The sequence below is a fragment of the Montipora capricornis genome, chromosome 4 (genome assembly GCF_036669925.1).
Source record: "Montipora capricornis isolate CH-2021 chromosome 4, ASM3666992v2, whole genome shotgun sequence".
NCBI classification, from domain to species: Eukaryota; Metazoa; Cnidaria; class Anthozoa; order Scleractinia; family Acroporidae; genus Montipora; species Montipora capricornis.
Genome location: NC_090886.1, coordinates 54171290 through 54187161, shown reverse-complemented (window position 1 = coordinate 54187161; position 15872 = coordinate 54171290). Strand labels below are relative to the sequence as shown.

The window sequence follows — 15872 nt, the reverse complement described above, 5'->3', positions numbered from 1 at the left end:
TTGGGGGAGAGGGGGCATTTCCGTTCCATTTTATTCTTGTCCAGATTTTGGGGGCCAAGTGACGATTTATTAAAATGTTTTCCTTTAATGAAAATCACGTACTTCGGCTACAAATGAATCTCTTGGAGTGCTAACAGATAAAAGGTCATTAAATGATTAGATCTGTAAAATCCACAGGCGGTTTACTGTTTTTTAACGGGTGTCTCTCCCTAACTAAAAGCCGCACAATGGGCTTACCAGCTTTGAGCCATCTGACTCCCGTTGAGCTCATTCCAAGAGACAGCAAATTACCCCCAGTGGTTATAACTCGAATTTCAATGATGAGCCTTAACAACTCGGTAGTGGAATTTTTCTTCAGGTGTGTTTGTAGTAACCTCCTTCCTTTGAAAATAACAATTTTTGATGGCAGTTCCCAACTTCCATACTGGGTCCCTCCAAAGTATTCCTCATCTTTACTTAAAATGTCGCCCTAGCCCGGCTGGGTCTAAACAACAGGTCACATTCCACAGGCAGCTGTCACGTATCGTTGCCAGGTCACCTTTTGGCATGGTTTACCTTTTGGAACGTAACCAAAACCCTCACTTTTGGCTAACCCTTGGCCTTAGGTGGTTTAGGTCTCTAAGGTTAGCCAAATTGAGGGTTTGGGGTTACTTTCAAAAAGGTACTACAATGACCTGCAACGAGTGACCTGTGTTTTAGACCGACGCACCTAGCAATTGTGTATTTCGTTTCCATATTGACGGGTGGAAGTCGGAAGATCTGGGACGAGAGGGGGGGGGGGGGGGAACATCTCTCGACCCTTCCCCCTCCCCCCTCGCTTTGTCACTCGTCACAGATCTTCCATCTCGTCCAATATGGCCACCAAAATACAAAATTACCGCCTGCTAAATGTCACCATGTATCGTAACCATCATCATAACCGAAGCGCAGTCCAACCCTCATCGATGAGAGTGTGATCCGCAGAAACTCAGAAGTCTATCTGAAAAGAACTGAATTATTATTTATAACCCCAGTTTGAAGAATTTATAACCTTTGGCAGAGAAGATAGAAATCTAAAGATAGGTTGACGGATGTCTGCTATACAACTGACAGAGCTCTATGTTCAGTATTCCTCTGGACGCACTCATTATCGTCGTGTTCAAGAGATTTCTAAATTTACCGTGATTTTTATGTCCAAAATTTCAAGCAATGAACGCACGCCGATTTTGAGAAGAGGCAAAATGTGTCCTTTCACTTTTCTTACAGGCGGTAAAAGTCACTTTCAAAGGGCACCTTTCTCACTACAACCTCGTTCCCCAGGGTTTCTCATCTTCCCGCCCCCTGGGAACGAGGTTGTTCTCACTACCCGTGCGAGTGAACTCCCTGCTGAGATTCTCCTGGACGGTTTTCCGTTTTTCAGTCCGGAGATGAAGTCTACATTGCCCAGCACCACGCAAATGAGAGCCACTGACCATCAACCTCGTGCGGTGATGTTAAATGAGAACAGTCGCTCATTTTGTGCCATCATTTTAATGAAATCCACCTCAAGCAGTGGGTTCACTGTGGCAGTTTATACTCAGCAGTAAGCAGATGATTATAAGCAGGAGCCGCTCCTGTTATAAGTCATAAAACGTCCGTCCATGCCCGGTGATTGGATCAATCTAAAAAAGTGTAAGTGACCTGGGACTGAAATTGAACTGACACCTGTTAGGGTGGAGCAGTCCTATTCAACAAAGCTGTTGATGATTTTGAGGATAAAGGCCTCAAGTGTGAACATTCAAATTGATGTGCCTAATGAACCTAATGTTCAATTTCCTTTACATTTCTTCCCCTGATTGAAAGTAACTAACAGGAAGATAATTTTTGAAAATAACCAGTTTTCAAGAGAGAAAGCAACTAAAAGTTAAAGAAAAGCTGGCTAAAAAACAGGTATAGGAAGATATCGTTGACGTGACTATTTTCATTAATTTGCCAACTAAGAGCCCCATTGGCTGTCGAAACAAAAGGCCTTTTGTTTCTGTGGCTGGCAGATTTGAATAACAAAAGCAATGTTTGTAAACAGATATCTTCCCTATAGGAGGCAAGCAAACATGTTCAAAAGGAAAAGGAACTGATGCTCGCTGCTGTCATTAATCATAGAAAGATTGCCGGAATATTTGACGAGTGATTCATGTTCTCACCAAGAAATCCAAAACAATCTGTCGTTAAATTTTTTCAATATTCGCAATACGGTGGATATCTGTCATCCAGATCGTAAACTTAAACGTTCTTTCTTTGATTGCCTTTTTCTTTTTTCCATTTCAATTTAAGAAAAAGGGTGACTGTCTTGACTGTTTTGTAAAATTCTGTTTGTTATAAACGCCAAAATAATCTGGGGTTTACGTCACGGCAGGCAACGCAAACAACAAAAGGAATACGAATATTCACCGCATGTATTTGATTGATTATCACGGACCTTAATGATCAAAAGTCTTCCTAAAGAATGAGGCAACAGAGGAGTTTTTTCATTTCTTAAACGTTTCTAAAACTTAACAAACGTGCACAATTCAAATCTTTATGAAATAACAAAATAACAAAGGCAGTTACAAGACGGAAACCGTCCGATTCAAACATATTTCGCATTGAAACGAACAGAAAAGAAATGAACGAATAATTTGGTGAAAACTAAAGTTACTGTTTAAATATGCGCGCGACGTGTTACAACTTAAGAATCTAAGAAAAGTTTGTAACCATGTTCTAAGGCATCGTCCTAAAAAGTAAGAGGTTTGACCACAGCATTGGCTCTAAAATAAAAGTCAAACCATATGGATCGATCCGCAAAAGTAACTCCAATTCAGTTCAATCAAAAGTCTTCACTCAATGGTTGCAACTGTGTAAGTACCGAACCTTTTTGTATTAATCCAAGCACTTGGAGGGATCAACGATGCCATGATCGCCCGCGGCGTGTGGCACAGCGGTTTAACCACAAAAGCCAGGTGTCTATGTACGGCAGGTGTTTTCACAAATTACCATATTGAACCAAGGTGACTTGGACATGTTTAACATCGTATATCGTGGAAAAAACGTGAGAAGAATCAGTTAGCTATTAGAATTCTTGTCTCTTCTGTTTGAAAATTTGCGTCCTCAAACTTTCAGAATTATTTCTATGTTGATCAAGTTAAAAGTAAAAAGCACTTAGCAGATACCGCAGTCGATGTCATATAATTGGTTTTCGAGCTAGTTAACCAATTTTTACCATCGAGGCTTTCTTTTTTTATTGCGGAGGAAGAGCGCTAGTCACGGCTTTTATCGAAAACCGAAAATACATTATTGAATAATTCACCCTGAGAAATTATAATTTCTACTTGAGAAAGAATTCCGAAAAATCTGGAATTTTCTTTTCGCCGACACACAGGAGCCAACCGAATTGATGAAAATCTGTGGTTTTCGCGCTTGGATGCAGCAGATGACAGCATTTTTTTCGCCTTTTTGTTGAATGATCGGAGCAATATCGCGGGGTTACCGGGAAGACGAAACAGACCGCGAGCAGCGCAACTCTGCCATTGGAATATGCATTAACTTTTGAATATTGTTTGGAAAAGTTGCATGTAAATAAACATTCTCAAATGGGAGTGTTTTGACATATTTCACTGACAACAACATAAGGTTTATCACGAGATTAAGTAAATCTCGGCACAAAGGGTTTTCCGTTCGGATTGCCGAGCCTGAAAGCCGCCTTTCGCGCTGATATAGATCACCATGTACAAACCAGCATAAAAAATGTTCTAAACAGTCGGAAATGGAAGTAATCCAATATTCGAATAACAGAGGCGAGATAACATGCCAAAATTTCCTTTAGACTTTCAGCGACGGATGACTTGACTCATAGGGCGCACGCGTAGTTCGGTCTTTGCGAGACAAGTAGGCGCTCTTTGACTTATGAAAGCAGTCAAAGGGAACAATTACCACAAAAGATGTTCAAATTGCGCGATTTTTCCAAGTTTACATAATCCCAGTCAAACAATACCATGTTGAAAGTTTGGCTCGCGCCCACAAAAGCTCTCAATGTCCATTGGCTTTTGTCAGAGTGAACTGTCAATTCGTTTTGACAGGCGGAGTCAAAAGATATCAGAAGCAGAGCGCGTAAATGTGTTGTCTTTCAACAAGCTAATTGACGTGTTGCATGGCGAACTGAGTGCTTTCCGAGTCGCGCGCTTTCATCCCGTCACTTTTGCATTCCGTGCCTCAAACTTTATGCAAATTTGGTTCGAGGAATAAAGTAATGCGCCGCAGTCAAGAAAATCCGCAAACTCTCCTTTTCAATCCACTTTACTGCCCCGTTCAGCAGCTGCTTGAGTCAATCGCGCCACCCACCGTGCACGTAGAAGAGTTACTCGCATAAATTTCACGCGTGGATCCCTGTACTTTACATAAACGTATTCACATCCACAGTTGACGGAGAATTGAATTGGCAAGCGAGCTGACACAACTGTCTGGATGAAGGCGCAGATTTGCAATATGGTTCAAAAATGTGCAGGATGCGAGTTACCCATCTCGGACAAATTCCTGCTGAAGGTTTTGGATCGAGTGTGGCACGTCAAATGTGTACACTGCCATGACTGCAAAAGCGCACTCACGAACAAGTGTTTTTCCCGTGAGGGAAAGCTGTTTTGTAAGAACGACTTTTACAGGTAAACTGCTCATAATCGGTCGAAATCTTAAAACCGCCTACTGATTTAGTGCCTTGTCAGAGTTTGCCCGGAGCCGGTTAATTCGATCACCGACAGTTAAATGTTCGGTTTTCTTTTTGAAATTCTCAGGCGTTATGGAACCAAATGTGCTGGCTGCTGTTTGGGGATTTCGCCAAACGACATGGTAAGACGAGCCAAACACTTGGTTTTTCACGTCAAATGTTTCAATTGCTCCACCTGCAACCGACAAATCTTGACTGGAGATGAACTGTATTACGTGGGAGATAGTAAATTCGTTTGTAAGGAAGACTACTACCAATCACGCTTGCCAGCCAAGTCCGGTGAGTAAGTAGAAAAGGAATTGCTTTGTTTATTAATACACAAACGGTGATTTAATCTTAATAGATCTAATTTTTGTGTCGTGTGCTGCATTGTTTCGCAGACTCTGATTCCGAAGAAAAGGATCTTAGCTATGGTTTGGACGAAGATTTTGACATAGCGCTTGGAACGAAAAGAAGAGGTCCACGCACCACGATAAAAGCCAAGCAACTAGAGGCTCTCAAGGCAACATTTGCAGCGACACCGAAACCATCCAGAAATATCCGTGAAAAATTGGCCCAAGAAACGGGTTTAAATATGCGAGTCATACAAGTTTGGTTTCAGAATAGAAGATCGAAAGAAAGGAGACTTAAACAACAAGGAGTAGGTCAGCCAAACGGAGCCACAAACCGCGCGATGAGGTCAGGAAGACGATCAAGGAGAGCGAGAGGTGAGAACCTTGGAAACGAAACAGCACAAAACACCGAGCAGTCAATCAACACATCGCACATGAATTACTCAGGTGAGGCTACAAAAACTAAGGTGCTGTCTAAACACTTAACCTCTATTCACGTTTTCATAACAAGCCTCTCCTGAGGCCTATCCATCTCCGTCCCGAACCCGGCATTCGAGCTTAGATGGATTTTTTTTTTGAGGGAAGGCGAGAGCGTTCTGTGTGGTTGTATGACGGGGAATATATCAGTCAATGTTAAATGGAAAACACTCGAGTGAATGTTTGAGAAGCACTCGAGAACTCTTCAATTAGATAGCATTAACAGTGGCCGTGACAATTTCTCCACTTGCCTGAAGCTGTAAAAAAACTTGATGCACTTGATAAGTTGCCCATAGAGATGGGAAGTTTTACGAAGAACGTTTTAAATAGTCATCTGTGGGCTTGAGCAGCGGTGCAGACCAAAAGCGTTCACTTCTAACCGCACAAAACTGAGCATTTTTGTTTGACCGCCGCACCGCTAAGTGGTCATCACAAACGTATTTTCTTTCCAAAATCTGGCAAGTTACCAAAAGATACTTAAAATAACGAATTTGAATAATTCGCATTTCAACCTCCCATTGTTTTGGAAGGACATTATTCAACCATTTTGGCTGTCTTGAGAATTTTAGCTCTTTTATGAGAAGCAACAGCTGTGGCAACAGTTTTCGTGCGGATCGAGCCAAACTCGACAGAAAACTTCTAAGCTAAAAATAGCTGGTAAAGGGCAACATGCGATGCAATATCCCAAGACATTTAATATGGGCTGGCAGGAAATGGCAAAATGGAAATGCTCTTTATCGCGAGTTTTGTTTAATGATAAGGGATTCACCGGGCATAAGCTTGGTGTAAGTTACTTCCTTGAGATATTAGACGTCTCGACGGACTAACGTTTAAAGCTCCCGCAAGATTCGCAGTTGTATAGCAAGGCGGAAATAGTCGGCTCTCAAAATGTCGTGATTTTAGCCAGTCCATATGCTAAAATTCGAATTTCTTGCCACTCGATTGAGAAACAAACTACATACTGTTTTAAGATGCCTCACGTCTTCAATAATTCAAAGGATTTGTCGTTTAGCTTTTGAAAGTAAAAAACCCTAAGTCCCTGAAAATAGGTTTGTTAGAGCGATTTAAACTTGAAAGCAAGTAAGAATATTTTTTATGAGGGGAAAAGTATTTCTTCAGTGCACTTTTCAAAAAATCTTTGCAAGAATAATTGCTTTAACTACCGACTGATGAGGCAGTTTAAAATCTTCACCATACAAAAATGCACATCGGAAAAAAAGCAAAGGAGTCAGTCCTTGAAGCTAAAGGGATCAATCCTTTCAGAATAAGCCCTTTCCTCCTTGACAATTTTCGAAATCGAGATCACGAAATATGCATTTTCTGGTTTGGTATTTGTCATGTTAAAAGAATCCACCGGCCTTAAGGTCCATATTTGTCAAAGAAAAGTTTATTCGAATGAATTCGGAATCTTTACTAAGAGAAATCCTATCTCGTAAACATGCACAAAGTTTAAAATTGTAGAATAAAAACTTTGAACAACGGATTTTTGCCACCTCAACATCCGGCAACATTCCGCCTTGTAACATCGCCCTTTACTGACACAAAGATGAGCTTGTTTACAACGAGAGCGCCAAACGTCGCCTCAGTAATCGCGTTTTCAGTCACATATCGATCAGACACTATGGGATAGGGATGTTCTATGCGGATGTAATTGACTAGGAATTAAATGTTTCTTGTTTCTTATTGAAATGCTTTTTTCTTTCCTTACACTTAGCTTCCCAAAATGCGCACTTTCCTACGGCGCCCTTTGATGATTTTTACATGAAGGCTGATCCTGGTTTACTAACCGACGTGACTACTTCCTTAGACAATTCTCAAATGCTTCATAACACGGGTTTTAGCAGCCAAGGAATCGGTATGCCACCGAATTCTGTTAACGATGGAAGCCCAGGGATACAAATTAGCAACTGTGCTGTAGGGCAAAACACGAACTGCGTCATGTATGACACGGCAGCAGTCGGCAGACCAGTGCATAACACCATCCCATCTTCTGCTGAGGTCTGGTAAAAATGAAAATAAAAATTACCTACAATTTGCAGTTGTCTATGTGCTTTGTGGAGGGACCAGGACCAGAGGGAAAAAATATTCAATGGATATTGGAAACAAAGACAGCAAAATCCCACTGAAAACAGGATAGTAGACTTGAATACGATTTTAATCCACTCTTGAGCCGAGAGATTGGAATAAAATGCACGGAATAAAGGGAAGGATACGTTGATTATCGTGTTCAGCGACGAACACATGTTTGGGTGAACTTGGACCGAGAGAAAGAAAAGCATAGTTATCGCTGAATTGAATCAATGAAGTGCGCCGAGGTTCAGAAACACCACTGGCCATTAGAAAGATTAAGGAAATAATGACCCCAGGCAATACATTAGCGAGGGAGGTTTGGCGGAATCAGATGTACAGAAAAGCAAATGTGAAAGCAAAATCATGACAACTTAACAGATGAAACTCACTCAAATATAAAGCTTCGATAGAGTAAAATGTAACTTATATGATAGTTCGCCGGTAAACGAACATCTGTATGAATTTGTAAATGTTTTTAAAGAATATTTTATAGCACTCAGGCGTGTGTTACGCAAGAGGTTTTTGAAATTTGAAAACATAACTCCTGACAAGAGAAAAAGGCTGCTGGAAATCTGAAAAAAGATTTTATTGACATATGCGCAACTCTTACATAAGAAAATAATAGGAAGAACCTGCTGGTCCTGGAGAGTTCAGATTTCCATTCAAGAATAAATAACACCCTTTTAACAGGTGTATATCATGTGTGTTTACTCGCGACGAAAAGATTTGCACTTTGCTGAGCGCATCTCATGAAAACCTCACTGAGAAATTTAACAAAAGTGCGTTTGCTTGCTTCCTGTCTCTCATACACCTGCTTACGCATCTTTTCAACGCAAACCACCCCTGGTTCACTCAAAAAGAGCTCGAGTGAAATGGATGCAGTTTAGATTCCCTTTGTTTTTAGCTCCTTGTTGGTTGATTAAGAAATGCATTGCTACGGTCCTGTGTTAAAAAGATTTCACCAAAGGCGCCTCGGGAGCTCGAGTTGAGTATTCTCCCACAAGATCGCTTACAAAAACAAACAAGCCAAAACAAGCTCCGTAGACGGAACCTCTTTGAAAAGAGCTTAGCAGGCGGGCGACAGAAAACGCAAAACACATGGATTTTACGAAAAGACCACCTAATGTTTTGACAAACAGACTCCGGTCTCCTTTCTATTAAAAGGCCAAACTGGCTCATGTTTTATGCACGAGCCACACGAGAGGCCTTTTAAACCAAGAATCTCGAGTTGGCCGAGTCAGCGGGTGGCTGATTACTTCTTGTCCACAGCCAAGTCATATTTTTGGCTGCTTTTGTTCAAGTCGACTTAATCCTGCCTCATAGCAATCGTGTGCAAAAAGCAACGCGGTTTGTTGAAAGCCATTACAGTCCCTTACGCACGAATTCTCACAAATCACTTTAACACTAAAAAATAGAAATCAGTTAAAAGATGTGGGTTTGGCCCTTGTGGATCAACAGGAAATTCAATAAATCGGTTCTAATTAATTTTAATTTCTCGAAAAGAAGAAGTCAAATTTATGTACATATTTAGTCTGCCCTCGAGCAATAGTCATGATTTTCTGAAGTGGTTCGTACTTTTTTAAATGGACAGTTCTCCACAAAAAAAAAAAAATCATTGTTACTTTGTTCCAGTTGAACGTAGTAAGGAAACATGCTAGTTAACTTCTTTATGGTAGCAGTATAAATTGTGAACAGTCATCGCGGTCAGCTGACCTTGCTTTTTGTAAACGATTGGAATCGCAAAGCACTTTATGAAGTCAGCTGCCGGCAAAATTCGAACCCTTTCCTGAACATCCGGTTCATTTCATTTCGTTTATCGTTGTTTAAAGAGACCGGCCACATTTTAACAAAAACAGTCACCAATTCTCTTTTTTTGTCGTTAAGTGCACTTTCGTGTCTAAGTACTAAGAAAGCAAACCTTTCACTTGCGCAGTGAATTGCTTTTTTTTTATATCACTGCGATGTCGTGAAGCTGATCACACACTGTTATGTCACTTCCTTTTCTGCTAAAAGGGCTCAGTGTCGCTCGTTGATGGACAATTAGAGTTTGGCTAAACAGGCTTTTCTCTTGTTAATTGCCCAAAAGCTAAGTGAATATTCGGAATATTAAACATTTCTTTGCATAAGGCGGTTTGTTTGATCATCTTGGATAACTTTAAGTGTTTACTAATCAAAACTCTCGAGGGTTATCATTAGTGCTTCCTTTTTCACTTCTAAAAGCTTTTAAGTGAAAACTAAGCACTCTCCCAATGCCATGCGCGCGACCAATAGGCGGCCAATTCAATTGCTGCAACTGTCGATGGAGAATCTTGCGTATGTTCGGCAAATGACTCCAAATACTTTAAAGGCTTGTTAGTCTGTCTGGAAAAATGCTAATTTTGAAATTTGGAGCTGTCTTGCTGATGTCGTACAAGTATGCGTTTCAGTACCTTAGATCATTGACGGGAGCGCGATGAAAAGCTGACTAGTTCATATCGCAAACGTTTTAAATTGAGAATCTAAATATTTGCCCAAAATTCATAATGGTTTGTAAAATTAGCGCTGTCTATGTAAAAACGTCAAAATTGTCTAATACACAGGTGATGTCGGCGATTCGCTCTAGATCACACTTGTTCAAACAGGCTAGAATATACGAGAAAAGAGCTTTTTATTTTGTCCGTTGGGGGACATTCTTAAGAGCTGTATTATAATCTGAAAGCGTTTCTCTTCTAGAAGCGTTTTGTCGTGGCATCCTCTCTTATCAACCACAAATGATTTCAGATTTACCTAAATGGAACTTGAGAATCACCTGATATAGATAATTTAACCCGGCGCGACTCAAATGAAACCACAGAGCCGGCACACCTTGCCTACGGCTATTTCTGCGCTTCGGTTGTCGATGTGATAGAAAACTATGAAGAGAAGAGAATCTCAGAGCACTTAATTAAGGCCTATAATAATTTCTTGCGAGCCTATCAATTCGATGACGTGTTAAGTACTGCCTTAAGGCTTCAATAAAGAACAACCATGATGTGAAAGTATCGTTGAAATTCCGAACCAGGAAAGCTTGGCAAGTTTCGCCCACTGTACACTTGCTAAAATCATTAACGTCTCATGTTAATATGTTATTTTAACTCAACGCGAAAATTTCATGATCGCAAACAAAACGTCGAAAAGAAAGGAATAATTTCCCCTTTTGTCAAACCAACCGAAGATGCCTGAACCAAAAAAATATCACTAATGGCAACAACACCACATGAGAAATACGCCGTTTTTAGTTTGTCACGTTTCCAGCGTCAGACAAGAGGCAGAATAAAGGGCCATAACGGTGCTCATAGCACTTCAATTTAAATAACAGCGCAAAGAACAACGGACCGTTACCAAGTTTTTAATCTCAAGGAGTCTGATCTTTACAAACTAGAATGTGGGATCTGATTATATCTCGGTGTTGGGCTTACAAGAGGGTTTGATAAAAGGTTGCTATTATTAAAAAAAAGGTTATCATTTTTTTGTCCAAGCAGTCGATGTCCAAAAAATCACGGTTATTTGGACAAAATTACCTCCATTAGTCGTAATCGTTTGGCCTTTTCTCTTTAGACCCAAGATGGCTCTGCATGGCACCAGCAGCTTTTTAAACATTATATAGGACATGTTGCTCGGTCTCAGTTTTCGTTTAGCCACTTATAATGAGCCACATGGAACAATTTGAAGAAAAAAGCACAAAGCAATAGACCTCGGCGGCTAAAACAAAGGTATTTTCGTTAAGCTCTTCATTGTTCGATATAGTGTTAATTCTTGTAAGGAAATGTTGGTGCTTGGAGACAAGACGCTTTAGCAAAAATACATATGCGCTTCACATCCACCCTCCAGTTTCAAAATTAGCGATTTCGGTTAAAATAAAGACGTCAGCTTAGACATTTTGTTGAAGACAACACATTTAACGTTGTTATGCATCACACAAATGCCAATATGAGCTTTCGTAGTTGAAGGGTTTTTCGGATTTAGAGCGAGCAAGCGCACGGTTAAGCGAGGAGGGAAATGGGTCAGGGAACGCCCTATTCCACACTCCGTTTTCGCGGCTCCGCCGCTCGTTCCACAACTGGCACAAACGAATAAAGTTATATTTTAGTTTCGACAGAGTTCGAGGAGCAAGACCACTTCGGCTATTTAACAATAGGAAAAACATTTGCCACTGAAACTTTTTATTTTACTAATGGTGAGAATGTTTTTTTAACGTTTAAGTCCACCAATAAGGCTACACGCCTCATAGAGCTATTACGCATGCGCACAAAAGAGATTTCTTTCTCAGGGGTGCGTTATGGTACGTAATAATTCTCCTATACAGAATCAAAGGAAACATCAAGCTCCAATATGCCCGTTTAATCATATTTGGCAAGATGAAGTCGTCTAAAAAATCTAGGATGTTAAGAAATCCAAACCATTATGTAACAAAGCGAGTACCACTGGCTATTGAAACATAGGGTTTTAACTGCATGGCTGCAGCTTGTGGCACAAACAGTATCATTGTCACTGTCACTTTTCAAAGTTTATTACGATCTACATTTTCTGTCGATGCCACGTTGCAGTGATAATAAAAAAATTAATTCACCGTTTGACGAATGCTGTCTTCACGATTTAAAACGAGTTAATTTATAAGAGCCTTTGAAATGCGCAAGGTAGACAAGCGAGGGAACCCTTAGCCTAACAAGCACACGTCCTTAGGGCTTCGTCAAGCTTCTAAAGGCATATGACTGGTTAATCATATTCTTCATTGCATACGAAGCAAATGCCGTACAAATTCCGACAATTTCTTTGTCTTTTGGGGGTTAAAACATTTCTTTCGTTATATGCAAGTCTTTGCTCTAATCATCCGACATTTCTGCGTCTAGAAGGCCATCCAGTAAGTCTTTCTTCTTTTTAGCAGTCTTAGGAGCTAAAAAAATGTTAAGGCATTTTTCATCTAACTTGAACGGAAATATAACAAAATACTCAATTATTCCCTTTGAAATAAAGCTAGAACCGAAGGAGATTTAACTGGCAATTTTTAACATTGCTGGAGACAAAAAAGATCAATAATTTAACTTGTTGAAAAAGGATACTGCCAAGAAAATGTTCAGCGGTTCTTTTTCTTAAAGCATCCACGCTATCCTCATCCTGAGCCCACTCTAATACCAGTCTTCTCCCGTATAAATGAGTACTGCTGCACAAAGACTCGAATGCCCGCTACAAAAACATGGGATCAGCGGTTTCTCAAATGCTACCTTCACCCCCGGGGGAGGTACTTCCATATATGAGCTATATAGGTATGTGCAGATGTGAAGGGTATGGTTTTCAAGCAGTTTACTCTAGGATAGAGTATATAAATCATACCGTTTGGGTCTAGAATAGGGTATCATTTTTCACGATTGAAGATTTTATCTAGACTAAGGGAAACCAGGAATTGCCGCTAAAAAATGATTAAAAAAACCAAATCGGCAAAGTTTAAATTCACGCAACTCATCCTCAACAGTGTCGATTGATGGCTATCATAAAACACTTCTGGATATTATTAACTGTCAAAAATCGGTGGGAGTTTACTCTGGTTTAGGGTAGCAAAATTCACCTATAGGCTAAGGTATCCAGGGTCCCAGCGGCACATCCCCACCCAGAAATTCCTAATGTAACCCCCCCCCCCTTCCCCCCGAGGACCAATGGGAATTTCACGATAGAGTGTTAATTGTGGTACCTAGCGAAACCGAAAGAAAATAAGTACGATTAAAGGGAAGGTTTCATTGAAGAGAGGGGGAACCGAAATTTGGGATGTAGGTTTGAGGCAGTGGTAAGAAAACGCGCCTTTCATCGACCACTTCACGCCGTATGTAGGTTAAGTTTGTCGGTTTTTCCTTCTTATAAAAAAAGCAGCATTGGATTTGATCAGCTTTTGGTTGGTTTGTAAATAAGTCGGCCTTCAATAAGTAGAGCACTCTCGATCGCCTTTCTAACCTTAATAATTTTAAAAGGGCTATGTCACGTTATTTTCGGGTGTTTCGCGGAAATCTTTAGTTAATCTCGAGTTCAAACCTCGAAAATGGTAATGTGGAATTCCTATACTGATACAACTATCGTTACATCACAAGCAAGACAAGATGATTCTGAGCAAAAACGATCACCCTTTATCCAGGCGATTTGCTATAAACTTGAAAAACGTCGGGCCGATTTTTTTCAAGATTACCCAAATGCAATCCTTTTCAGTCTTGTCCATTTGTTTCCACCCATGCTTCTCTTTCCTTTTGCTGTATTTCTTTTTTGTTGTTCGACAGTTTCAAGTGGTTCAGTATGCAATGTTTCATTCTGCTTCTTGGGCATTTTGGCTGTCATAAAATTATATAATTTTCTGTGACATAACCCCTTCAATTAATTAAGTGATGATGGTGATGACGATGATTGTAATTATTATCCTGGTTAGTGAATCATACTTGTTTGCTAAAAAAAATATGGTAAACCTCTTACTTTTGCGTCTTGCTTGGTGAGAAAGTCGACAAACGCAAATCCTCTATGGCTTCCGGTTCCTGTTAGCTTTTGAGGTAATCGTAGCGTTTTGATCTCCCCAAACGTGCTAAAAGTATGAAAATTCAACATACGCTACCACAATGTTTCTTACTTTCACCTGTTTTGGTGGCTGAGAGTTCCCTATATTTTTAAGTTGCTTGGAAAACCTTCGTATACGCAAATGACAACAGTAGCAATGCGAGAAAATGTGCATTTTCCATTATGCATCAAATGCTTAAACACATCAAAATTCTCAACGCCAGTTAACTTGGCAAATCTTTGCCGGAATTTGTTTACTTTGCGGTGGAAATCTGCCATCGCGGGCCTTTACCTAGTGCGACCCCAGGTTTTTCGCTTCGGCAAAAACTTTGCGAATCGGCAAAACATCAAATACGTCGTAGTGCTTGGGTGGGGCAGGCAGATTTTCGCAAAGTCGAGCCAAACAATGGGAATCACAGCGGTAACTGTCAACGCTTGTCAGTGTAACATGAAAAACGATACGCGCGGGAAGTTCACTTCTAGTTCGCGGTTTAATATACGGTTAAATGAAGTTCTTGTGACTCGAAGCTGCTGACGAAAAAATTCCCCTGGTACTGATATGTCGTAGTTGTGTAGATCAAACCACGACTCTAACAGGCGGGGGGGGGGAACTGACCAGGTATATGGTGATCGAGCTATCCTTCGTCGACGTCGATGTCTTCCTCTGATCGTAGCCGCAGTTAAAACAGTAAAACATTCCTCTACCCATCGTTCGTAAATATCAAGCGAAAGACAACAAACTGCTGTAGGTTAAGCTGAATGAACAGAAGGAGAATCACCGTAATAACTATGAGCACTCCTTCCACGGGACGCATACTTGTTTCTTTTTAGACCGCGATTGATATTATGCCTGTCGAAAGCACATTGGTAAACGACGTGGTATCTAGTATCTGGTTACTGACAATTATCTCCCTGGTGCGACCCGCTGTTTCTATCTAAAAGTTTTCCTTTCCGGTTGCGGTTTCAAATTTAATGTGGTTTTTTAGCCGGCAAAGATTACAATTTTTCCCAAGTGCGACCCATACCTTACTATATGTGGAGCAAACTGATTACTTACCCAAACAGTTCTTTGATTTCTTTTTTTGATGCCTCAAAAGGGACATTGCGTACCAGGATTTTGGAACTGTTTTGTTTTGTCACAGAAGACTTGCGTTTTGAAACGCTGTTGCTGAAGTGAAAAGAGGGCAATAAAAAAATCTTCATCAGGAATTTACATGCTGTCCGTTTAGTTCAAAAACGCATTCCGCATTAAAAAATAGCTCAGACGAACCAATACTATCTATTCCCAGATAGAGAAAACTTCGTTTTTCCACGACAGCGCCAGTTTGAGTCTTGTCAATACTTACTTCGGTGTTCTGTGCGACATTTTAATTTCAATGGTATGGCCTTCAAGTGACGTGTTCTAAATAGAGAAAAATATAGTTAAGTAGTTTTCAAACGAAATTATGGATCAAAATGAAACACACCAATGCCTCAACATTTAAAAATATACCTTGAAGACAAAACGTCAGTTATAATTAGTTACAGAAGCTATAAATGAGACTCTTTGCAGAGAACAAATCTTCAAGCTACGTTACACAGACTTATTTCAGAAAGCTCCCCTTCAGTTGTTCACAAGAGAAAAATTGAACACTCGAATGACCCCGTTTTCTCACAACTGTCTCCTTCCCAATAATGCTGTTGTGAAGGGTAACAAAAAAAAAAAGCACAACCTCACCTGAAGTTGTTTTAAGGCG

At 40.3% G+C, this 15872-nt stretch overlaps 2 protein-coding genes across 3 annotated transcripts in view; one reads left to right on the top strand and one right to left on the bottom strand.

The window, feature by feature from the left end:
• LOC138046834 (uncharacterized) overlaps positions 1-8281 on the top strand; it is a 19611-nt gene extending 11330 nt beyond the window's left edge. The window contains exons 5-8 of the mRNA XM_068893413.1: positions 4435-4649; positions 4779-4990; positions 5092-5490; positions 7235-8281. Coding sequence (XP_068749514.1) covers positions 4435-4649; positions 4779-4990; positions 5092-5490; positions 7235-7527 — 1119 coding nt within the window. The 3' untranslated portion in view covers positions 7528-8281. The remainder of the gene's footprint in view (positions 1-4434; positions 4650-4778; positions 4991-5091; positions 5491-7234) is intronic.
• Positions 8282-11934: 3653 nt separating this feature from the next.
• Positions 11935-15872, bottom strand: part of LOC138047489 (probable RNA-binding protein 19) — a 12539-nt gene continuing 8601 nt past the window's right edge. The window contains exons 8-13 of one of the 2 annotated variants that reach the window (XR_011131850.1): positions 15854-15872; positions 15483-15538; positions 15194-15304; positions 14059-14164; positions 12669-12914; positions 11935-12502 (exon numbers count right to left, since the gene is read on the bottom strand). The exon at positions 15854-15872 is cut by the window's right edge and continues 61 nt beyond it. Coding sequence is in view for 1 of the 2 variants with exons in the window: in XM_068894361.1 (XP_068750462.1) it covers positions 12432-12502; positions 12669-12792; positions 14059-14164; positions 15194-15304; positions 15483-15538; positions 15854-15872 (487 nt within the window). In the remaining variant the exon portion in view is untranslated. The remainder of the gene's footprint in view (positions 12503-12668; positions 12915-14058; positions 14165-15193; positions 15305-15482; positions 15539-15853) is intronic. The other variant, XM_068894361.1, reaches the window with a different exon arrangement.